A 24,155-nucleotide genomic window follows, 5' to 3' on the forward strand; every position below is an offset into this window, starting at 1 on the left:
CCCTCCAGCTCCGCGTCCGAGTCGCCGCCGCCGCCATCCCCGTCCCCGTCCCCTTCCCCGTCCCGCGCAGGGGGCCGCCCCTCCGACTCCGCCGCCATCGCCGCCGCCGGCCCCGCCCGGAAGAACGGCACTTCCGGCACCCGGGCCTCCTGCACCATAGAGAACGGGCCCGGGCTGGAGCGTCGCCCCTGCGGTTGGCCGCCCCTCTGCTCTGTGGGAAGGCCTTTAGTGTGTCTCTGTGCTCCCCTCCGTCGCGGGGAGCGCGGGCACGTTGGGAGCGCCTTGCAGTATGTGATTGCATCGGTCCTGTCACGGGGCCCGCGCCCCGCTACACAGAGCTGACCTTTCCCAAGGCAGGAACATTTGTTACAGTCTCTTCCACTACCTGGAGCCTGGCCAGGTGGATGACTGCTGTGCCACTGACATTTTTTTGTGTGTTAGAAATACATATTTACACGCCAAGTACCACCCCACACAAAAGAAACCTTACCCCGTTACCAAAACCGCACCGGCACAGCCCGCGCACCTGTTTACAAAGGCCCACTGGACAACCAGACCCGTTACAATATTTGCTTCGCGCGCTACACAAGAAAACAAACTCTGGCCTCTCAGACCAGGCAGCCCCTTCCTTTCACCCCCATCCCGCAAGGTCACATACTCAGCTCACCTGTCATCCATGTCCAGCTCCTGCTGGAGGGCCCACTGCTGGTGTCACTGTCCTCAGTTCCATTTGTCTTTTCCTCTTCCTCACTGTCCCCACCCCCTTCCCCGCTAGGGTGAGGTTGGAAGATCCGAAATGCCCCTGGAAGTCCAAAAGGGTGGGGCAGCCATGCCCTGCATCCCTCCGGATCAGCCCCTACTAGGGACATCTGCTGACTACCTGTGGCTGGGTGCCAGGCCCGTGGCCTTGAGCCTCTACAGGCTGTATATAGCAGAGATGTGACAAGTAGACATGAAGCCAGGGTTTAGGATGATGTGCTGGGTTATGATGGAGTTCTGTGTGGATAGAGACATAATCCAGATGGTGGCAGGCACTGGGTGGGTTTGAATGCTGCGATGAGCCATGGGGGGTGGTTGCTGATGAGGGAGGATGACTACAAGGCATAGTTTGGGTGTTGAGGGTTTGTGCTTTGTCGATGGGAGGGTGGGAAAGGTTAATTCTTTAACATTTATAAAGCACATGGAAGTCGCCTAGTGGAAGTGCTAGAGAAGTGCAAAGTGTTATCCTAAATTTAACCTGTGGAAGCAAGATAAAACACTTGAGTTGTCATGAGAAGTTGCTGAATTCTGCTGCATACAAGGGTTGAAAAGTGTAATAGTGAACAGGGCACTGGACTGGGAGCCAGGACACCTGGGGCTTGATTCTCGTTGCCTGTGTAATCACTTTTATCAGTGCAAAGTGAGGTGACTGTAAAATGCTCCTTCACTTTGACATCAGAAGGGCCAGGCCTCCAAGGTCTATGTCTGGCTCTGCTACTAACCTTTTGTATGTAAGTCACTTCACCTCTCTGCATAGTGCCCTCCCCTGCCGTATGTCTGTTTAAACTGTACGTGCTTGGATACCTGAATCATCTCTATAGTACCTGGAACAACCGAGTGCTTACCTCAGCTGGTACTTCTAGGTACTACCATAAGACCTATTGTAATACTGTAACAAGTAAAACACACCAATAATGTAAGGAAAATCTGTTATGGACAATAGAACTATGAATAGTCACAGGAAGAAAGTGTAGAAAAGCACTTATAACAAGAGAAAGAAGGTAATCAGAAATAGCTAAACCAAGGAAGTAGGGTTATAGAATGCAGAGTAGTAAAACCAATATATATGTACAAGCAAAACAAAATGAAAGATAAAAAAAAATACAAATAGCAATGAGAAAAACAACATATGCTGGAAACGTGATAAAAAAAATTTAGAAAAATGTCCATACTACATGACACCATCACCAAAAACAGGATCAAACCATGTAGAGAAGCACAAATACCAAAACAAAACAACAACAAAACTCAACCAAACACATAACTATACAGGAAGAAAACCAAGCCAAATAAAAATAATTTAAGAAATGTCTTATTTTTCAGACTAAACTTGTACAGAGAAATATAAAGTGAATAAACAATATTTTTCTCACATACAGCATGCAGCTACATTGTGGAGCCAAATCAAACCACGGTGTTTCCAACCTCAGCCAGAAAGTCAGCCTACCTGATTAATATACAGTACACCCCCCAATTCTGGAGGGCTGATTTAATGGAAAAGGTAAGTGGAAATTTAACGGTAGAAGAAATGGGACAGGCATGAGCTATATGATTCTTCCTAGGTGACCTACAGGGACCATCTGAAAAGCCTGGAATACCTTCACCAGTGCAACCTCTGGAAGATCCTTGGCATAAAGTGGGAGGACTGTCGTACAAATGCCAGTGTCCTTACCGATGCTAACACCATGAGCATAGAAGTATCGATTATTCAACATCAGCTGCAGTGGACAAGACATTGTCCACTGCAACATGTCCTTTGTCCACAACCTAGCCAAGGACAAAGGACATGTTGGGGCCAGAGGAAATGCTTCAAGGACACCCTCATGGCAAACATTAAGAAGCATGGCATTGACACCACAAGTTGGGAAAAACTAGCCTAGGACAGGGCTACATGGTAACATCTTGTGAGAAAATGTGCATCTTACTTTGAGGAAACTGTCACCCTGGAGGCAGAAAAATGACAGAAACAGAAGGAAAGGAAACAAGACCGAGAAATCTGTGGTTCAGCCCTCCCTTTAACCACAACCTGTGGCATCTGCCAGAGAGTCTGTGGTTCTAGGATAGGCCTTCTTAGCCATCAGTGGACTCATCTACAACCCTTTATTTCACTCCTGGGGGTGATCATCCTTGACTGTGAGGGATCGCCGATGATATGGTTCTTCCACCAGTTGAGGATCTGGCTTATTATATCCTTAGGGTTATAAAAAACACAGTGACAAAAAATGGCTAGTATGAAAAAGGTGAGAGTAATATTATTGCCCAAATAAAAGGAAAGATAGAGGAAACATTAAATGGGTATTATTGATACCAGTCAGTGTTAGATCATCCTGTCTCTGTTATTATCAGATTATATCCTTCACTATGTTCCCTACTTTTAAAAGCCTGAAACAAAAGTGATTTCACCACCTGCTTAGAGAAACGATTGCAGTTTCATACACCACTTCATCAATATTTTCCTGATGTTCAAGGTAATTTTTTCTTTTCCTAATTTTATCCTTGTAACAGGGTGGACTTTCCCTTTAGGGAGCAACGGTTGCCCTGTTAAGACAGCCCAGCTGTGGGCATCTGGGTAAGAAGAGAATGTCCCATTGGGAGTTTTAAAAGCTGCAAGAGAAGTAATCAAGATTACTTGTCCTGGGGCTGGAGGAGAAAGCAGCTTCCCCTCCTAGTATCTGGGAGAAGATAAGGATTTTGGATTGTTTGGACTAATCTTTGCTTTGAAGAATGGCTAAGGAGCCTATAAGGGAATGGTTTCTGCAAAAGCCAGCTGGCTAAAGGACTCACTTAGAATCCTATTAGGCTCAGTGAATTGTATTAATTTGAGGCTGTTATTCTGAGGAAGGTTAAATTGGGCATTGACTTTGGCTTAGATATATTTTATATAACTCCTACCTTACTTGTGTTTATGTAGCCTTTGCCAGGCAGGTATACAGGTTTTTCTCGCTTTATGCTGTACATGTGTTCCGGGAAAATAGTGCATAACTCGAATTCGCATGAAGGGAACCCACTTTACAATATAACAAATAGGGTTACGTTGCAAGACCTCGACTGTACTGATCCCCAGACCCATTTCTACTACTTTTACAAGACAGTTTTGGTACTCACCAACAGCAGACAGTACACACAAGCACAGGGTGGTGGAAAATGTTACCATAATAGGGATGGCAACTGCAGAAACATGTTGCAGATAACGAGTGAGGAGCACAGGAGACTACATTTTGGTGCATATCGCTCCCACAATGCACCACACAAAGCAGCTGACTGTGGGCTTCCACCACACAGATTGCATAAGAGTGAATTTACCTTGCATATAACGAATTTTTGGTATAAAAAAGGTCATCGCATAAGAGCAAATTCTCCCATACAGAACCCGCATAAAGCGAGGGAAACCTGTGTTATATGAACACAGTTCAGATCAGAGGCTGCAGTAGCAGCTGAATTCCACTGGGTGGCAAAGAGAGGTAAGGAATGCATCTAGGGTTTGTCTCTAGCCCAGTGATTCTCAACTAGGGTGCCTTCAGATCCTTCCAAGGGTGATGCAGGGTGCCATGTAATATTAGCACTGTTAGGCATGCAAATATGATTCATAAGATAAACCCTAAGATTTCAAATAGGAACCCACAGTGTTAAAAACATTCTGACCTGTTGTGGTATTTCTGAATTCTTTGCAACAGAAGAATTATCCTATTATTATTTCAAAGTAAAAAAAAAGAGTGAAAACCAAAAACTGGCATTTTCCAAAGGGTGTCTTGATTCTAAAAAGGTTGAGAAACACTGCTCTAGTCTCTATAATTAACTGGTTTGACACCATATCACTGCCAGTATTGGCTACATGTGACAGTCTGGCTGAAATGAATACTGCAAGAAGTGGTGTACTGCATACAGTTCTGGGCACCATGCTTCAGGAAGTATGTGGAGAGGCTTGACAGGGTCCAAAGGAGGGCTACGCATATGGTTAGAGGTATGGAGAGCAGGCCATACAATGAGAAGCTGAGAGACATGGGTCTGTTCAGCCTGGAGAAGAGAAGACTCAGAGGGGACTGGGTGGCAGCCTATAAGTATAAAAGGGGTGCATATCAGGGACTGGGAGAACATCTGTTCACCAGGGCTCTCCAGGGGAAGACTAAGACTAAAGGTCATAAATTGCTAGAAGACTGCTTTAGATTAGACATAAGGAAAAACTTCTTTACAACTTGAGTGTCCAGGGTCTGGAATAGACTCCCCCCAGAGGTGGTACAATCACCTACTCTGGATATCTTCAAAAAACGTCTGGATGCACACCTTGCATGGACGACTGGTACTGCCTTAGTCAGGGGGGCACATGTCCCCCCAGCGACCAGTCAGCGATAAGGGGGAGATCCCCACCCCAGCCAATCTCGCTAATTAGGGGTCCCCCTTGGCCGATCCCACCGACTGGCAGATCGCTGTGGCTGATTGCTGAGGCCAGTGCTTGCAGGGGGGCCACTGGCGCTCTCACCTGCCCCCCCTGCCTGTTGCCTAAGCAGCAAGCCCGGCTGGTCAGGGGGTGAACTGGCGCTCTCAGGGGGTGCACGTGCACCCCCTACACATCGCCACTGATTTGACCCCAGCAGTCTTTCCTGCCCAAGCTCAGGGGGGCTGGACCTGATGATCTCAAGAGGTTCCTTCCAGCCCCTAGCATCTATGAATCTATGAATCCTTTCTGCTGTCTCATTCCTTGTCCCTTCAGCCTCTATCTCCCACATGCCGTTTCTCTTCACTCCCTCTTCAGGTTTCCTCTTGCACCCCCAACATTCTCTTCAAACATCCTTCTGTCTCCTTCGCTGCCACATTTACCTGGAGCCTCTTTCACTCCCTCCTCTCAAACCTGTCTGTATTGACAGAGCAACCAAACCTTACCTGGCCTACATGCAATGTGTATAAATTATATAGATCATGCATATATAATGTATTTATCATTTTAGAGCCACTGATTCCTCCTCCATCCTCTTTCAGTCCGCCCTCCGCGCCCAGGGCCTGTGTTACCCCTTCTAATCTTTTCATGCCTTCTCCATGTGTAATGCCATTTCTTTTCCTCCCTCTTACACCACAAGTAGCCTGGGCTCTTTCTGTTCCATCAGGTGCAAAACAAGGTACCAATTTCTTAAATCTTTTGGGTAATTTTTTTCCTCTTAGGCAGTCCACTTCTTCCTTTTATGTCCAAAGCATAAACTATAACATTTTCTGACATACTCCCAAAAGGGTTGAGTCAGGCCATAATAACTTGCTTTCAAAATTAAACATATCTTTTACTGTAAACATTTTTAAAGAAACTAGTTCCAAAGGATCCTTAGACAGGAGTGCCTATTTCCTACTGCTTTGCTTGCAGGACACCTGTGCTCAAATCTAGCAGAGCAGAATGATGCTCTTTTATACCTTGCCTAGGAACAGCTGCTAGAGGATGACTATGCAGTCTTTTAATCCTGAGTATATCAAGTTGATTTCAAAATGCCACATGCCACATTTGATTTCATAAACTGCCGAGCATATGCACTTCAGCCCTTGCATGGTCTGTAAAGCCTGGAGCTCACAAGGCACTTGAGAGCTTCCCAACTTTGGTGACGCATTTCTTTTTATAACTGGCAACCTCTGGCAGAATGCAGTGAATCTAAGTCCTCTGAGGAACCAGCGCAGGCTAACATAACTGCCGTTGTCAAAAAAAAAAATTAAAGTCATCACAGAGAACAGATTTTTGCTGAGATCTCCTTGTTTGGAACTTCCTGGAAGATCAATTTAAAAATTGATGGCACACAATTAATGTAATTATAGTCTGTTAAGTTTCCTTTGCAGAACATTCGGGATCTAGGAAATATCCGAATCTTGGCTGCTGCTCTTCTTCCTAATGGAACTACAAAAACCCTGGATTCTGGATTAACATGAACTGGCTCCTCTCAAGGGGGACTCTCGCCACATTTCATTTGCTTTGAAATATCCTTCAATCCAGGTTTTATCCTGATCCCAAGTAGATGCACAAACTGAAAGTAAAAAACAGCTTAGAAACAATGGCATGAAACAGGACCAATTTTCATGAGGTAAGTTTAAAAAAAGCTAAAGGAAACACTGCAGAAGGATTTCCTGGTTTGTGTAACAGCATGGCATGTAGTGATGCTCAAAAAGATGCAGAGCCATCTGCTAGTCTGAAAGGTTTGAAATGAGGAACAGGCACAGCAAACCTTAAGTCCTGGGTTGTTGTTGTGGAACAGATTAAGTCGATGTAGTTTTGGGAATGAAAAAAAAAATCAGTGTGTAGCTGAGAAGCACAGTTTTTGGTAATTTGGCAAGATGACGTTTCAAAGATGTATTAGTGCCATTTTAATGAGCTTGCTGCATTCCATAGGACAAAAAGAGGCAGTAATTTCTGAAATCTGCCTCAGATATTCTAAGGTATGTTCTGTGCCCAGTCAACTCAGCTTTCAGAGTAGTTACTAGGATATAACTATTTACTACTACTTCACAAAAGTTTCAACCTTGGGGTACTGCAAATTAGCAAGAAGCCCACTGCATCAGTATGTAATCACATGATACCATGCAGATGATAGAATTCAACATGCCAATGCTGCCTGTTTTCCCAAACAAAGACAACTTCAGCCTCATTAATTAATAATTAGGTTCTTAGTTTCACCAGTCAGCAAGGACAAGAAAAGGTTCATTGTATTAATAGAAGCCATGCTAAATTCTGTTCTGGATGAGTTATTTTAGATTTAGACTGTGTAAGGGAATATAGAATTTGCACTGCTATACATGTAACCTTTGGCTGCAGGATATGAAATGCATGGGCAAAAAGTACTTAAATAAAAATTTGGGGCGTTTATATACATGCTTAGGGAGGCGGCAGGGTGGAGGGGAGTGCTTTAAAGAGCCATTTTAATTAAAGTGCCCAGAGTGTCATATGTATCAGCATCCCTGCTCTGAAAAATGGCAACGGGGGCACTTTAACTAAAGCTCATTGAATAAGCTATAGTTAAAGTGCCCCCGCTGCCATTTTTCAGCATGGGGGCGCTGTTACACATGATGCTGGAGTCTGTTGGACCACGGTAATTACCACGTGCCAGAATGTGGTAATTACCATGCTCCAAGAGACTCGATTAATCAAGTCTGCTCTGGCGTGCTGTAATTACAGCGTTTCAGAGCAGCCTTGATGCACATAAAGTACAGAGCATCTAGCAGCTAATTCATCCTGTTAAAATGCTGAGGCAGGCCTCAGAATCATGAGATTGGCTAAAAAACATGAGGTTTTTTTGAAGTGCGCTTTGGGTTCTTTTTTGTCTTCTAGTTTCTGAGTTGCCAGGAGGAATTCATCAAGTTTTCAAGTTTCTCTCCACATCACTGAGGACTAGAAACAGAGTTTTGTTTTGTTTTTTAAATGAAATCTGAAACCCGCATGTATTTGCATAACAATAGGAGCTGGGGTTTTAAGAAAGTCATTTAATCCACCAACCATGCCCATAAAAGCAACAGGACTGGCAAGCTTTGCTAAATCTGGGCCCATTTTTTAAAAACTATAGCACAATATATATAGAACGTGTCTCCCTTTATTTGGAGAACATTAAAGTGTCAGATTTTCAGCACCCAGCAGTGTTCATGGAGAATAACAAGAGGATTGAGGCACTGAACACTTTTAAAAATACCACTTAATTTATGGGAGCTGAACTTTTTGAAAATCTGGCCCTAAACTTAGCATAAGGTACAAAACACTCTTCTGCTTACTCACTTCCTACAACCTGCCTGGTGGCATTACATCACTATGAAGATTTAACTAATCTGAGGTAAAATACTAGTTAAAAAGAGGCTGTTACACTAGTTAGCAGGTCATGTTAAAGGCTACTGGGAGTCTTGTGCGTGTGTATTGTGATAGTCCTTAATTACATGGTCACATACATTTTTCCCACGGTACCGTTGCCTCAGTCATTGTACAGAATGGATGGCGGTCTGGGAATAAGTCAAGATGTGTAGGAAGTGAGTCTGTGTGTCAGATCCTTGCTTTTTGCTATCTTCTGCTATAGTTATAGATCCCGGGTGCTGGGAAGTATGTAATGAACGAGGCAGGACCATTGATGGGGGAGAAAGGATAGATCATTTCATGGTTCAGGAAGTGGAGTGCCGTCCTGCAGACATAAATTGTATCCCCACCTCTTCTAGAGAGTACCTGTGTATTGCTGGGCAAGTAACTTAAATGAAAATGTTCACAGTTGGCCACTACATGTATGTTCTTGATTTTCTAGGTACTTAGTCACTATGAATACTGTATGTTAGCCTGGTTATTGACTTTTTTTTTGTATCACTTTATTGCTTTAACTCAACAGGAGGTTGTCTAGAAGCAATAGGTAGGTTAGCTACCTCTTAGCAAACACTAAAAAGTTGTTATGGGGTTATGCCTGTATGATTTGCTTTGATAATTTTATTTCTTCCTCAGCCAACATAGAAAATTGATTCGGAGCAGGACAGGAAAAGACTAGGGAACACAGAAGATCTCAGCCAGAATTAAATGAAGCAATAGAGAGAGAGAGAGATGGCCACTACAACAGTAGAACCAGACTGAGACAGAAAATACATTTTAGAGAAAAGGGAATTTCTTTGTTGAATTTACGGTATCTTTTCACAAATAGCCTGCACCTTTTCTCCCAAAAAACAACTGGGAAAAATTCATGTGTGTATTATATGTGTGAAAATGGGCTCCCTATGGGTCTGCAAATATGGTAGTGGTGGGGAGAGAGGGGAGTGATGACAGCATTAATTGCCACAGAGCAATGGCAATTAATGCCACTAACACTCAGTGCCCCACTCCCTGCTGCCCCCTCCATCAAATTTCCTGACCTGGGGGGGAACCTCCCCCTCCCCCCTCAAACTTCATATTGAATTGGGCCAGCATGTGGGGTTGGTTTGGCGTACAGGGTTTAACCCACTACATGGCCCTGGACCCAGCATTCTGGGTCTGATCCCATGAGTTAGCTCTGGAGTCATGTGCCAGGTTGGACTCAGTGTGTGGCTTCAGAGCAATCATGCAGTCCTGGACTTGGCATATGGCTCTGAAGCCAGCATGTGGGGTAATATCTGCCATGCAGCCCCAGTGCCAACGTGCTGGATCAGGCCTTGTTGTGTGGCCTCAGCCCCAGAGACCCCAGACCTCAGGTACTTACCTGTACTCCAGCATAAGATCTTTTATCCTTCTTGAGGCCTTCCAAATATAGGGTGTGTGTTAAATCTGGGGGCATTTTCTATGCAAGAAAACACAGTAATGTGTGAATTGGTCCATGGTCACTAGGCTAGGGCATCAGAGGTGGCTTGGATGTCGTCCTAGGATCATTATTCCTTTGTGCACTGTTGCCTCCAGAGACTGGCCTGTCTTAGTTTGAGGGGCCTCAGAAGAGCTTTAACCCTTTTATTTTGAGTAGCTACTTTTAACATATACCTGGCATGACCCACCCATTCTGCGACAGACTCACCAGTGTGTCAGCTCAGGACAAAGCAGCTTGGACAGAGCAGTGAATCTGGCCCTGAGTTTCAAAAAGCAAGTCTCTTTGGCAGGTACCACTGCCAGGTCTGACCCTTGTGTCTTGTGTGGTCACTCGCACCCCTGTGCAGGGCGTGTAAAACACTGCCAGAGTAGAATGTGCATGTTCTACCCCTCTGCTGTGCAGGGACAGGTCACGGGAGAAGCTCATGGTGCTAGGCTTGTAGGCAAGTACAGTTAGGGGAGGGCCTCACAGCGAGACACTAATTAGACCAAGTTAGGAGGTGCATTATTTTCCTCTAATTGGTGATGCTCCCTTCCTCCCCTATCACTTGGGGCTTTTTATGACACAAGTAACGAGTCATAACTAGGGATCCTGGTTTTCCCTGATAAAAAAATCTCAAATTCTCTGATAAACCTCCCCAAATCTGTAATTAAAATTAAAGGCTCCCCACAACCCCCCGGCCCTGCTTGTGCCCCTCACTACCACCACAACAGCCCCCCAGCCTTACTGGTGACTTTTACTCCCCCCACAGCCTCCCTCCCCAGCCCTGCTCATGCCCCTCACTCCCCCACAGGAGCCCCCCGGCTCTGCTTGTGCCTCTCACTCCCCACCCGGCCCACAGCTCCCACAGCCTTGCTGGTGCCCCTCGCCCCCCATGCACAGTCCCTGCTCCCCCAGCCCTGCAGGAGAAGGCCCCCAGCTGCCAGGGCTACGGACTCAGGTCCACAGATCCCTGCCCCTGCTCCCGCCTGCTGCCTGCTGCAGGCTTGGGAAGGGCGGCTCCTGCTGCCACACACACTCCCAGGGGGCAGGGTGGACCCGCGCCCCCCAGATCTGTACACAGGCCAAGCACAGTCTGTGGGCTCAAGCTCCCACCCTGCTTCCCTTCCCTGGGGCCTCCACAGCCCAGCAGGCACGACCCAGCGTGGCTGGGGACAGTGGGGTCATGCGGGGATCTCCTTGCCGCTGCGAGCTCCCCACCACTGCCCTGACAATGTGCCTTCTGCATGTGCCACTGCTTTGGGTACACAGGGGCAGTGAGGGGCGAACAGTGGCAAGCAACTTCTCCGTGCGGCTCTGGTGCTCCCTGCTGCGCCAGGTGGTGCCCGCTGGGCCACAGAGGCCCTGGGGGAAGGAAGCAGTGCGGAGTGAGCAGCAGCAAGCAGCTTCTCTGTGCAGGCCCACTGTTACCTGCCACCCTGCTTCCCTCCCCTGGGGCCTCTGCAGCCCAGGAGGCGCCACCCAGCACAGCAGGGAGCACCAGAGTTGTTCAGAAAAGCTTTTCACCACTGCTCACCCCGCAGTGCCCTGGCGACATGCCTCCTATGCGCGGGGCTGTGCCCCTTCAAAGCAGTGGCACATGCAGGGGGCACGTTGCCAGGGCAAGGGGGGGAGGGGGAGAGTTCGCAGAAGTGAGAAGATGCCTACGTGGCCCCACTATCCCCAGCCGCGCTGGGTCATGCCCGATGGAAGGGAAGCAGGGTGGTAGCCCAAGGTTGCTGCCTGCCCCGACCCATGCACAGGTCCCCCCTGCTCCCTGGGAGTACATGCAGCAGCAGGGAGCCGGCCGAACCCTCCCTTGGATGACCCATGCACAGCACCGTCCTCCTGCTCCCTGCTGGGGCCCTGCTGCCATGCATTGTGGCCCCAGGCCCCAAGCCCCTGCCCAGCTCCCTCCCTCCCTACAGGGGCCTCAATCCCCCTCTCTCCCCCACTTACCCAGTGGAGCTGTTCTGCAGGCTGCCTGGGGCCACATGCATGTCCATGCACGTGGTGCCTCGTGCCTGACCACCCTCCTCCTGCTCCCTCCCAGCTCCCTGCAGGCTGGAACTCCACCAGCCTGCAGGGAGTTCATTGTAAAATGGCAAAATCTGTGGGTTTCTCTTGTAAAACGAGAAATCCGCGTTTGCCTCTGATAAAAGGTAAAATCCACAGTTTATTCCATTTTTCCATTGGAAACAAAAAACCCGAATCCCCGATCATAACATTATTTCAGTAATATGTAGGCATTCTTGTTCTGGTATTATTTCTCAGGCTCATAGGGGTTAGGTAGCTGTGTCAAGCACTAGCTGTTCATGCTGTTAACAGCAACCATCAGCCAGAATTTTCCACATACTGACAGACAGTGACCTACTATAGGTTTTTTGCACAAGGACAGATAACTGTATAACGTTCAAGACACTGGAGAATCAGGCTTTGTCTAGTCTGTTTTATTAAAAGCTAGGCTTATTCACAACCACTATCTGAAACATGGTGAAGATGTCACCTTCAGGGCCCACTTACCAATAATTGTAGTTGCACTTTTGTCCATAATATACAGGTTTCTAATGTCTCTCTCTTACCTCCATGTTTGATTTAGCTACTTCATCCAGCGCTAAGACATGTCTGGCTCAAAATGCTGGTCTGGTGTCCACAGAAAACCACAGTCCTTGATTGTGTCACATTCTCAGTAGTGATGACTGGGGAGAAGAACAGAGTGAAAAGTGCAGGAGGGATGATGGAACATGTGGAACAAACTGGTATGCCTGGGACCAAGCCTTAACTGTTGCTGGCTACCCTGCATGCCTCACAGTGCAGCATGATTAGGATCAGGAGGAAGAAACTTTGGGCATCTTGCTTTTGCATCGTGACCTGCTTTTTCCTTCTTGTGACACTCCAGGTACCTTTTGTACTCAGTTTGGGTAACTGAAGAATTATGGTATGGGAAGGGAGGAGGAGATAAGGGACATGTATGACTGCTCAAAATGTTACTTGACTGAAGCAGGACAAAGCAGTTGTTTAAGGCATGGAATATTTTCATTAATAAGCAGTATATTAAGGCAAACCTGCATAAATAAAATCTACTGATTGGGAATGTCTACACAAGATGCTTAATGCTCAGTAACCTAATTCTACTTTGTGTTAGCATGTCACATCAAAAGCTGTGCTAATGTGGTAATGTGCAGTAGAGTGAGTCCACTGTGCATTGTGTCACAAAAAGACTGTGCGCTTTTGCTACTGTACAGTAGTGCCAGCTACTGCACATTTGTGTAGTACCTCATATTAGAGGTACTAAACTTAATGTGCAGTAGCAAAGGCACATTAATGTATGCATAGACAAGCCCATTGTGTACTTCAGTGAGAGTACAGGGCTAGAGGCAATAGGTAAAATAAATTAATACCTGTAAGCCATATTGTATCATTATTAAAAAGAAGAAAGAAGAAACAAACCCAGTAGCATTCCAGACCAATGACATTTTGAGGCAGTTTTAACACTTTCATAGAATTATAGAAAAGTAGAGCTAGAAGGGACCACAGGAGGCCACCTAGTTCAACCCCCTGCTCAAGGCAGGATCATCCTTATCTAACCATCGTAGACAAGTGTTTATCTAATCTGTTCTTAAAGGTTCACAAACAGCCCTCTTACACAACCATCAGGCAGAATGCCTGAAAACATCAAAAACACCTTAACTTACCACAGGTAAAGCAGGGGGACGAGGGTACCATTAGTGGTCAGCCAAGGACATAACTAGTTGTTAAAATTAGCTGAAGAGATCCAAGGAAGAAGAGCATACCCTCTGTTATAGAGGAAGGCAAAAACCCCACAGTCCATGCCAGTCTGCCAATGGGGTAATATTCCTCTCTCATCCCAACTGTGGCAAATGATCTGATTTTGAGCAGAAGAGCAAGACTCTCTAGCTAGGAACCTTTGCATTTTTTTTTTAATTGCAGGAGCATCGGTACACCCACTCAAAATCTTCAGCTGTGGTGGCAGCCTCTACCCGGTGCTTCTGAGGATAAGTATTGTAAAAAAAAATCCTTCCTTGTCCCTGTTGTAACCAGCAAAGCAAACTTAGAAGCATGGGAAAACCAAATACCCCCAGTGACAAGCTGCAGAATCTGGACAAGTCCCATTGTGCGGTTAAAAGAGTTGTGAGAGAGTTCTCAAGAGCATGGTCTCCCATCTCTTTCAGCATCACCTCATTACTGTCGGTGGAGAACCCTTGGAAAACGTTGAGCATTTCCCATACCTTGTCAGTGAAAATGTGAATAGGTAGAAATTAGAAAGACAATGATTTTTTGTATCCAGTAGATTTAGGAAGTGAAGTTCATAGGCTCATCTACGGAAGGTGTTTTGTAAAACCGTGGACTCAATATAGACATTGATTTTATGACACATTACAATCTGCTTGACATATGATTCACCAGGTGCCTGCCTGATCTGACCTCTTACATTCGTCTTTTTCCCCACCTTTTCTCCCCTCCCCTCCCCTACTTTTCTGCCCTTTGTCTCCCTGATTTCCTGCTATATCCTTCTTTATTGATAGCCTTTCTTATCCTGTATATTTCCTCTGTAATGTTTCCCTTTGGCCTTTCTTTTCCCCTGCTTTCTTCCCCCTCTCTCCCCTGCTTTACCTTTTGTTTTTCCTTTTTACCTATTTATATTTTCACTGCACCCTCTCACACTTTGAACTTCTCTCAATCCTGTTTTCCTGATTTCCAACTATTTTCTTTTTCACTGACAGCCTCCTTTCTACCTTGCATTCTATCACTGTAATGTCTCCCTTCAGCCTTTTTTATTCTTTTCCCCTGCTCTCTTCCCCTCCCCCCTCCCCCCTTTGCTTTACCTTTCTGCTTCACCTTCTGTCTTTCTAATTCTACCTATTTACATTTTCACTGACATCCTGCCACACTGTTAGCTTCTTTCATTTCGTGGAGTCTCAGAACAGCAGATACTCCCCATGCCTGAAGAAGGGTGACTGCACCTGAAAGCTTGCCAAGGACTTTTTTCCAACTATTCAGTTGGTCTAGTAAAAGATATCACATCTACCCAAAGAACCTTGCCTTCCATACCTATCCCAGTCAGTCAGTCTTGATGTAGAAATCAACCATAGGATTCGCTATGCCAGCATATCCTTTGGAAAGCTGTTTCGCCATGTCTTTGCTGACTGAAATCTGCAGATGGAAACTAAGATCCTGGTCTACAGTGCAATAGTTACTCCCATGCTTTTCTATGGGTATCAGAGGTGGGAGACATATCAAAACCATCTTAGGCACCTGGAATGGTTCCATCAACATTGTCTCAGGAAGATCCTTCGGATTAGATGGAAAGACCACTGCACCAATGCCAGCATCCTCTCAGTAGGTAACATAATTAGCACTGAGGCAAGGATCATGAAACACAACCTTCGCTGGGCTGGCCCCTGTGTGCAAATGGCTGACACTCATCTCCTGAAGCAAGTCCTCTTCTCTCAACTTAATCATGGTAAGAGGAACCGCAAAGGACAGAGGAAGCACTACAAGGACACCCTTAAAGCATCCCTTAAAAAGAGTGGGATGAACCCTACAAACTGGGAAGTGCTGGCTGCTAACAGGTCTCAGTAGCACCGCACCATACATCAAGCTACAGCCCACTTTGAAGAGAACAGTCTTGCTCAGGAAGCCGAAAAATGGCAGAGGAGGAAGGAAAGTGCACAACATCCTGGCCAACAGTTGTGCCCTACCCAAGGCACCACTTGTCATATTTGTGGAAAAAAATTTAAATCACAGATTTGGATTCCTCAGCCCCCTACTAATCCCCGCCACCAGCAGACATCATCCTCATATCAAGGAATAGCAGCTATATCTAGTTCAGTCCTAGCATAATGTCACAAAACTCTCACTCCTAGCTATGTGAACCTGCCACCATTCTGTGTTAAATTGTAGTCTGTTATGTCTCATGGGTGAGGTAGGTCAGGCAGGCTGACCACCAAGGAAAACCCAGAAGCTGCAGTGATTGGGAATAGAGACTCAGGAGGAATATGTCTACATGACCTCTGTGCTAGCTGCAGGGGCACCACTATAAGGCAAGCCCTCCTAGTCCACACACTGAGTCTCCAAATGAGGTAATATAGGCATCTTAGTGTGGCTCTACACATGCACCCAACATCTCTCAGGTTCTCTGTACTGGACATGCTTTTGGGTATACTCTCAGGTCTGCTCTAAGGTGACTGCATTGCCTCATTTCCAGGGCTTGGCATGTGCTGAGCAGGAGCAAGTTGGGTGTGTGTGTGAGCTTGTCAGTAGTGCTGGCCATGTAGATATGCCTTAAGTGGTCTTCTTCCTCCTCAGCTGGTACTTTGGGGGCAGCTGCTTCTCCTTCCCATTAGAGGTTAGGCTTAATTTTCTCTAGGGTATCCTACTTTGACCAAAATTGTTCTCTTGTCCCTCCATCTCTAAAGTCTGAGCCATGACTTAGTTCAGGGGTGTCCAACTGGCAAGTGGTTCAGCTGCAGCCCACAGGGCTTGTTGGCATGGCTCCGGAAGCCAGGAGGTAAACACTGCTGCTGCTTGCCTCCACCCCCACCAATATCCTTTCTTTATGACTGGTGACTAAAATTAGCAGCTGGAGAAAAGGGGGCAATACAGGTTTCCCTTGATTTATGTGGGTTCTTTATATACGAGTTCGCTCTTATGTGATGAGCATATTTAGACCCATAATTTGTTATATGCGAGGTAAATTCACTGTTATGCAATCAGCATAGACGCCCCCCTGCCGAAGCAGGTAAGTCTGTGGGGGGAGGGGAAAGAGCCGTGGCCCCACTCACCCCAGCCCCGGCTGCAGTGGCCCCGGGAACGGCCAGTGCCAGCTGGCTGCAGCTGATGGGATGCACTGTCCCTCCGCACCTGGGCTCACCCCAGCTCCTGGGTTGCGCCGTGCCGTGGTGCAGGCAGCTGGTGTCGGCTGTTCCTGGGGCTGCTCCAGCACAGGCTGGGGTGAATGCCATGCCCTGTGCTGCCCAGGGCTCCACTTGTCCACACTCACCCCAGCCCGTGCTAGAGTAGCCCCGGGAACAGCCAACACCAGTTGCCTGCACCAGGGCATGACACAGCCCAGGAGCAGAGGTGAGTGGGGACAGGCAGAGCATGGTGTAGCCCAGTGGCTGCAGGCAACTGGTGTTGGCTGCTCCCAGGGCCACTGCAGCTGGAGCTGGGGTAAGTGCTTCTCTGTTGCCTCTGCTTTGCTGCCTCATGCAGCCCTGGGAGCGGCACCCCTCCCCCCACCCCTTCCCTAGTCCCAGCCTCACTCCCTCTCCCTCCCTCACCTCCATGGGAACCAATCCCTATTTGTTACATTGTAAAGTGGGATCGCTTTATGCAAATTCAATTTATGCATGGTTCTCCGGGAATGCATGTACAGCATAAATCGAGGGAAACCTGTATAGCATTCATCTCCTGGGTTCCAGACCTGCACCAACACAGTGGTTCTGGTAGCTGTGCCAATAAGCTGTCACCTCACTGGTGAAGGTGGGGCAAGAAGCCTTGTGGTTTGGATCCAGGCTGCAGGGCCAGGTGAATTGAAAAACCCCTGCTTTAGCTCATTCCCATATTGTGGCAGTGAGTGCAGCTGAACCAGTATGGAGGCATCTGCTGCTGGATCAGCCCTTATTTAATAGATAGCAACAATTAGTTAATTTAAGTCCATTGTGGCTGTGGTTACCTTCTTCAAAGGCTGTCATCTCAACAGAACTCCTCCACTAAGCAGGTTCAGATCTGTCCAGAAGTTGAATTGTATAATCATAGACAACAGTTATTAAAAACAAACAAACCCAAATGGAAAAACAACAGTTAAACCTTCCAGCCCTTTTCCCTGCCAACAAGAGATTGTTCTTGCATCCTGTAACACATCTGAGTTTTGTATAGCTTCTTACATAGAATATCCCACTCTTCAGTGAGTCAGAGTCAAACAGTGCAGTTTACAAAGTTAAAATGACAGCATTTTATTTCACAGTGCATACGAAAGTATATGAGGCTGTTGGGAAATGAATACTAAAAAATGGCATTGATCAGCACAATGTAAGCCACCCAAGCCTTTCAGATATTCTCCTTCATAGCCACCCCATTTGGCTCTTGGGGTATAAACAGATGCTGTAATTTGGAGCAGTTTTTGGTGTACCGGGATGCCTTGTTACAACTGATCCATTTCATTGGTGTCAACAGACGTTGCCTAAGGCTGTTGTCCCATAGGGTTGGCTCCCTACTGCCCCTAAGGCTTTGGGGGCTTGATCCTGTGGGACAACAGCCCTGGGTGTTGTTCTCCAACCCAGGGTGTGAGTTTGCAAGTGGATGAACCCCCATGGGGGCTCCCTTGCTTGCAGACATGTGCCTTTGGAGTGTGGCAACCAGATATGCACCCTGTGGGAATCTCCTGCAGGGAGTTCCTGTGGTGCACAATAAGCGAACGGATTTTCTCTTCTATAAAGCATCACAAACTGTGACTATCTTTAGTCATGTCAACATTTTTCATAGGTAGAGCATGACAAGGGGCTAGGATGTCTGTTTGCTTGCAACTTGTGCTACCACAAACATTCTTGCTAGAGCTGTGTGCAGAGCGTCCTAGCTCCAACTCTGATTAACATAACTTCTCGCATTGGAGATGTTAAGAGCAGTGTACAAGAGGTCATATACAGCAAGGTTTATATGTCCTGCATACCCCAGGAATGGGGCTGAGTACCATCCCCTGGCAGTTCTAACTGATCTGTTAACTCTTTTCATGTATGCAGACATCATTTTTAAAAGATCCCTCCTGTAACTAGTAGGACTCATTTAGAAAAATAGGCTGTCTGTCTTCTATTCTGTCTTTCTTCAGCAGACTGAAAATACATTTGAAGCTATTGGTGCCCTGGCTGTATTTCAACCTGAGTAATTTACCCTTTGTATATCCATATTCCCATAACAGTTCAAGTTGATGCCTAAGCTGAGGCAGCTGTGCAGTGTTGCTTACTATTACTAAGCAGCTGCTGTCAACTGTTTTAAGAGCTGGCAAAATTTCACTGACAGAAACCTTACACAAGGTTAATAAGTTTTAATTAGTATTTCATAGGCAAAACTGTACATCCCTGATAATGGAGCTTAGGCTGTATGTGTATCTGTTTTTTTCACAGGTGGTAGTTGAATTGGGCAAATCAGAAAGGAAGGAAATAATTCTCTCCAGCTTGCAAGATGGCCCATTAAAACTGGAGGAACAGAAGAAACAGGCTTATCAGTTCTTGAAGAAACAGGAACTCTTTAGTGATGTGAAGACAGCCGTGGCTGTAGACCAATATCCTATTCTGCTGTGGTGGTCCCCTCTGACTGGAGAGACAGGGAGGCTAGGGGAGTGTGGAGAGGATCTTTGCTTCTTTACCATCAATAGGACCTACCAGCATAATCACATGACAAGAGCATTTCTGTTCTATGGTAAGGAGCTCGTTCATTTTAAATGACTGATTTCTACCCTGCATCCCATTCCCCATTTCTCTCTCATAGATCGCTGTAAACATCCATGGTAAAATTTTGATGATCTACCTGGTAGTACATATCCTCAGCAGAAGTCTGTGATCACACATAAGGCATAGCTCTACTCTGAAACCTGGCTTTCTTTTGGAAAAGCAGTGTGAAATTAGTTGTGCCTTTTGATGGTTCCCAGCTCACATGCACTCACGGTACAAGAGAAGTGATAATTTACCAACTGCCCGACCTGAAAAAGCCAGTTCAAGATCTCCATGTCAAGCTGGTCTCTGTCATTTCCTTGCATCACTACCTGGGATAACGGCTGTGCATGGCCTCTGTGACATTTGTAAAAACCCTTTTATCTTAAAATCAGGGCTGTCCAGCTTCTGAACAGCTGGGGGCCACATGCTGCAGGGCTACACACTGCATGGGCCACAGAACCGAGGTTCACACACTGGCAGATGACCACCTAGTTCTCCCCTACCACATGCATTGTCCAGTGTCCCCCACTACCACATACATATGACAGACACCTTGACTCGCCCTTGTTGCACATGCATCACCCTTTCACCCCCCTGGTGTAGCTGTACACATCACCCATCAGCAACATGGGCAGCCTGGCTCCCTTTTTTGCCATGTGAGCAGCTTGGGCACCCCAGCCCCTTCCCAGCCACTGGGGCAGAAACAACTGGGTGCGGGGAAGGGGAGTGGCAGCCAGGTGGGATCCAATGGGTTGCATGTAGCCTGGAGATGCCAGTTGGACAGCTCTGCCTTAAAACTGTGCCCTTACTGGTAGCTGATTACATTGCGTTGCCTTTTGGGGCAACAGTAGCATATCTACTAGACAGGCTCAACAGTAGCTGACTTCGACAGGTTTGCAAAGTGGGCAGACAAAAACCTGATGACCTTCAATATAGAGAAATGCAAAGTGCTCCACCTTGGGAGAAAGAACCCACACTATACCTATAGGCTTGGCGGTGCTTCACTCACTAGCACTATGTCCGAAAAAGACTTGGGGGTCATGATTGACCACAAGGTGCATATGAGCCTCCAATGCGATGCCGCAGCCAGCGAAACAAATAAAACCCTGGTTTGCATCTACCGATGCATCTCAAGCAAGACTCAAGATATCATCATCATCTGGAGTACTGCATCCAGTTCTGGGCTCCACACTTTAAAAAGGATGTGGAGAGGCTCGAGAGAGGCCAGAGGAGAGCCACACACATGATCGGAGGTCAAGTGAGCAGGCCTTATGAGGTGAGGCTGAGAGACACAGGACTCTAAAGCTTGGAAAAGTGTAGGCTCAGAGGGGACTTGGTGGCAGCCTATAAATACATCAGGGGTGTACATCAGGACCTGGGAGAACATCTGTTCACCAGGGAACCTAAAGGAAGACAAGGTCCAATGGTCACAAACTGCTGGAAGACCATTTTAGACTGGACATAAGGAAAAACTTCTTTACTGTCCAAGTGTCCAGAGTCTGGAATAGACTCCCCCCCAGAAATGGTGCAAGCACCTACTCTGTATATGTTCAAGTTGTGTTTGGGTGCTTATCTTGCTGGGGTCATCTGACCCCAGCTGACTTCCTGCCCCTTGGGCAGGGGGCTGGACCCAATGATCTTGTGAGGTCCCTTTTAGCCCTAATGTCTATAAAATCTACTAAATCTAAGGCAGAGTGAGTGGGGCATTAGGCCCAGGGGCCCCTATGAAGAGGCACCAGAATCCCCCCCACCAGAGGCATGTCCAGACGAGCATGCACATGCATTTCCCTGGGGACAAACAGCAGCGGCACATATTTGTGCTGCTGCTAGTAGTCCCTGTGGAATGCCCCTGCATGCATGCTCTGGCATGGGGCAGATTGACCCAGGTGGGATAGGGGAGTTTGGGGCCAGCACCTTGACTGGCCCCAGCAGCCTTACCTGGGATCCTGGGGTCCTTCTGGGGCTGCAGCAGCGGTAATCTTGGGCACAAGTAGCCTGGCTGGCAGCTGGAGTGTGGCTCTGGCTGGTCAGGCTCCAGTCAGTGCGTGCTGCTGCCATGTGTGCCACCCTGCTTTTTTCATCGTGCTATTTTTTTTTTATACTGGGATTTCCTGGTATCTGAGTTTGGCTGTATGCTGCATATTTGCAGTGTGGAGAACCAAATCATATATGCAGGGTGTATTTTGTGGCACCTCAAAAGCCTTTGAGGCACCACAAAGTGCACGTGTTTGCTCATGTGTGCTCGTGTGGACATGCCCTGGGAGTCTTTGTCATGGCAGGGGTAACCCTGCACTGTCCCTTCCCGGCCATAGGAGCTGGGCAGAGCTGCATTGCACCCAGCAGTGTGTCTGGGGATAAAGGGGAGTGCAGAATGGTGCCCCCCCACCCCAGGGACCTTTTGACTGAGCAGGCTCAGCCTTGTACCCAGTATATATGTTTCAGGGGTGGGGAGGAATGAACGGGTCACCAAAGTCAGTTTACAGGGAGCCCAGCCAGTGCTGCTGCCATCAGAGTGGAGCTGATGCTGCTATAGCAAACAATTCTACGGATGATAAATGAAGCATAGATTCCACCTCACTCCTGAGCTGTGCTCTCTCTGCAGAAATAGCATGAAAAGAGCAGCAATAACAATTGGCACCAGCCTGAACAGGTATAGATGCACTTGTCTTGGTATAAGGGTGATATTATTTTATGTCACTGCTTTTCAAATAACTTATTTTTAATAAAGTAGAACAAGTTTTTATCCCCTGGTTGATAGGCTCCTCTCAGTTATTGTATCTGAAAAATGATTCCACAGTCCCATACCTTGCTTAATTATCTTTGGGTGTATGTGAATGGGAAACATGGGAAACAAATGCCTTTAGATAATAAGCAGCATTTAACACTGAATTGCATATTTCTTGCTTTTTCCATTTTGTGAGTTCCAAATACTACCACATTCTAGAGCGTAAGTAGGCCAATTTAGCTTATTGGTAGGATAGTAGCCAAGCATGAATAGGAAGAAAGAATAGCAAAAGGAATGAAAGACTGACCCAAATTTAAGAAAAAGAAAACCAAGGCGTACATTGTATGTGGCCTATAAAATCTTGTATTTTTGGACTGTAAAAATACAAGATTTTTATTGTATTGCACTGTTATTTGTGAAGCCCGGCTATTACTAAAAGACAAATGTTAATTTTTACCAAGCTTGTGGAAATGCTTAATTTACTACATTTTCCACGGAATTTCTGCATTAGCAGAAAGACCCTTCAAGTACCATTTTTTGATGATGATGATGATGATGTCCATGCACATTTTGAAATCTTTTTGTAAGGCAAGGTCCCAAAATGTTAATTTTTAAAATGGTAGTGAACGGTTTATCAGTCCCCATAAAAGCAGAACCCAGACTCGTGGATTATGTTAAAAGCAAATTATTACTATAGTGCTGCTATGTATTTAAATATAATATAACAAGATAATGTGGGAATGCATACAGTAGAGTATTAGCATAACTATGTATGTACTAGGTAGACTTCTCATAAGGGCAGCTTGCTCCTTGAGTGTGCAGTTTACATTTCTGTAAGGTTTGATTTTCTCTTGTGGGTAAAAATCTGGCTGCTTGGCTTTCTGTGCTATCAAATGCTGAGAAAAGTGTACCTTCGGGAAACCAGTTACAGGCCAGGAGATGTCTAGTCTCTTTTTTAAAAGAAAGTATATTAAGGAAAAGAAAAAAGAGAGCATGTTCCTATGGAATTGCTTTGCTGGCTGCTCTTGTTTTTAAGGTGGGTTGTCCACACTCCAAAGCTGAAAATCCTTGTGGTAACTTTAAAGACAAAGGAATTGGTGACTTGTATCCTCTCTTCTTTAAAAGTGTCACGAAAGAATCCCACTCCCCTCAGAGTTCAGGATTTTGTCTGAAGGTAAAGCATTGCTCTCTCTGGTGGATTTTAGTCCTATCATTTGGTTGATTTCTGTGCAGCATCTTTTAAAACATTGGAATAACATTTATAGAGAGATCCTGCTTCCTATATATATTCAGAAAACAAATCATAAAGTTCTCAAGGTGACAGACACTGATATGAACCTCTTGTTATATATGGGTGCTTAACTATTAAAGCCAATATTAAGTCAGGCTAGTGTCCAGTAGGCCTGTGCGAACTGGCTACTATTCAATTCGGATTTGGATTTGGCCGATTCAGGGGACAGTGATTCAATTCAGTGCTTCGAATCACTGTCCCAAATTGATTCAGATGAATCTGATTCAGAGATTTGGGGCTGCTGCCGAATCGGCGGAATCTCCGAATCACACAGGCCCCATCCCCTGCCCGCTCTCAATGTCTGCTCCAGCCGCCCCAGCTCCTGGCTCTGAAAAAAAAAGTCCCCATTCACCAGTTGCTACCAGGCGGGGGGGCGATCCCTGCTGCCCCATGCCACGTGGGGGGCTCTGCCATGAGCCTCCTGACCCCTGCCTGCTCCCCCCCACCCACCATGGCTGCCCCGCCCCAGCTCCCAGACCTTTGAAAAAAAAACAACACAAAAAAAGCCCCGACTCACTGGGTGCTGCCTGGCGAGGGAGCAATCCCCACTGCCCCCCCCTGCCCAGCACTGTGTGGGGGGCTCTGCCACGAGCCCCCAGAAGCCCTGATGCCACTGCAGCAGCGGTGAGTGCAGGATGGGGGGGTGTTTTTTTTTCTTAAAGGTCCAGGAGCTGGGGCGGGTGGGGCAGCCATGG

The 24,155-nt window shown here is 46.6% G+C and overlaps 2 protein-coding genes across 6 annotated transcripts in view; one reads left to right on the forward strand and one right to left on the reverse strand.

Moving 5' to 3' along the window:
- FNTA (farnesyltransferase, CAAX box, alpha) overlaps window positions 1-98 on the reverse strand; it is a 14,961-nt gene extending 14,863 nt beyond the window's left edge. The window contains exon 1 of the mRNA XM_025202945.1: window positions 10-98. Coding sequence (XP_025058730.1) covers window positions 10-98 — 89 coding nt within the window. The remainder of the gene's footprint in view (window positions 1-9) is intronic.
- Window positions 91-24,155, forward strand: part of FUT10 (fucosyltransferase 10) — a 35,793-nt gene continuing 11,728 nt past the window's right edge. The window contains exons 1-5 of one of the 5 annotated variants that reach the window (XM_025202455.1): window positions 91-400; window positions 2,139-2,260; window positions 9,191-9,365; window positions 12,592-12,891; window positions 19,136-19,430. In XM_025202455.1, coding sequence (XP_025058240.1) covers window positions 12,811-12,891; window positions 19,136-19,430 — 376 coding nt within the window. In that variant the 5' untranslated portion in view covers window positions 91-400; window positions 2,139-2,260; window positions 9,191-9,365; window positions 12,592-12,810. Of the gene's footprint in view, window positions 401-2,138; window positions 2,261-6,696; window positions 6,810-9,190; window positions 9,366-12,591; window positions 12,892-13,943; window positions 15,478-19,135; window positions 19,431-24,155 lie in introns of those variants that run through there. The other 4 variants (XM_025202478.1, XM_025202464.1, XM_006015457.3 and 1 more) reach the window with 4 other exon arrangements.

Source organism: Alligator sinensis, unplaced genomic scaffold, assembly GCF_000455745.1.
Source record: "Alligator sinensis unplaced genomic scaffold, ASM45574v1 scaffold560_1, whole genome shotgun sequence".
Classification (NCBI taxonomy): Eukaryota; Metazoa; Chordata; order Crocodylia; family Alligatoridae; genus Alligator; species Alligator sinensis.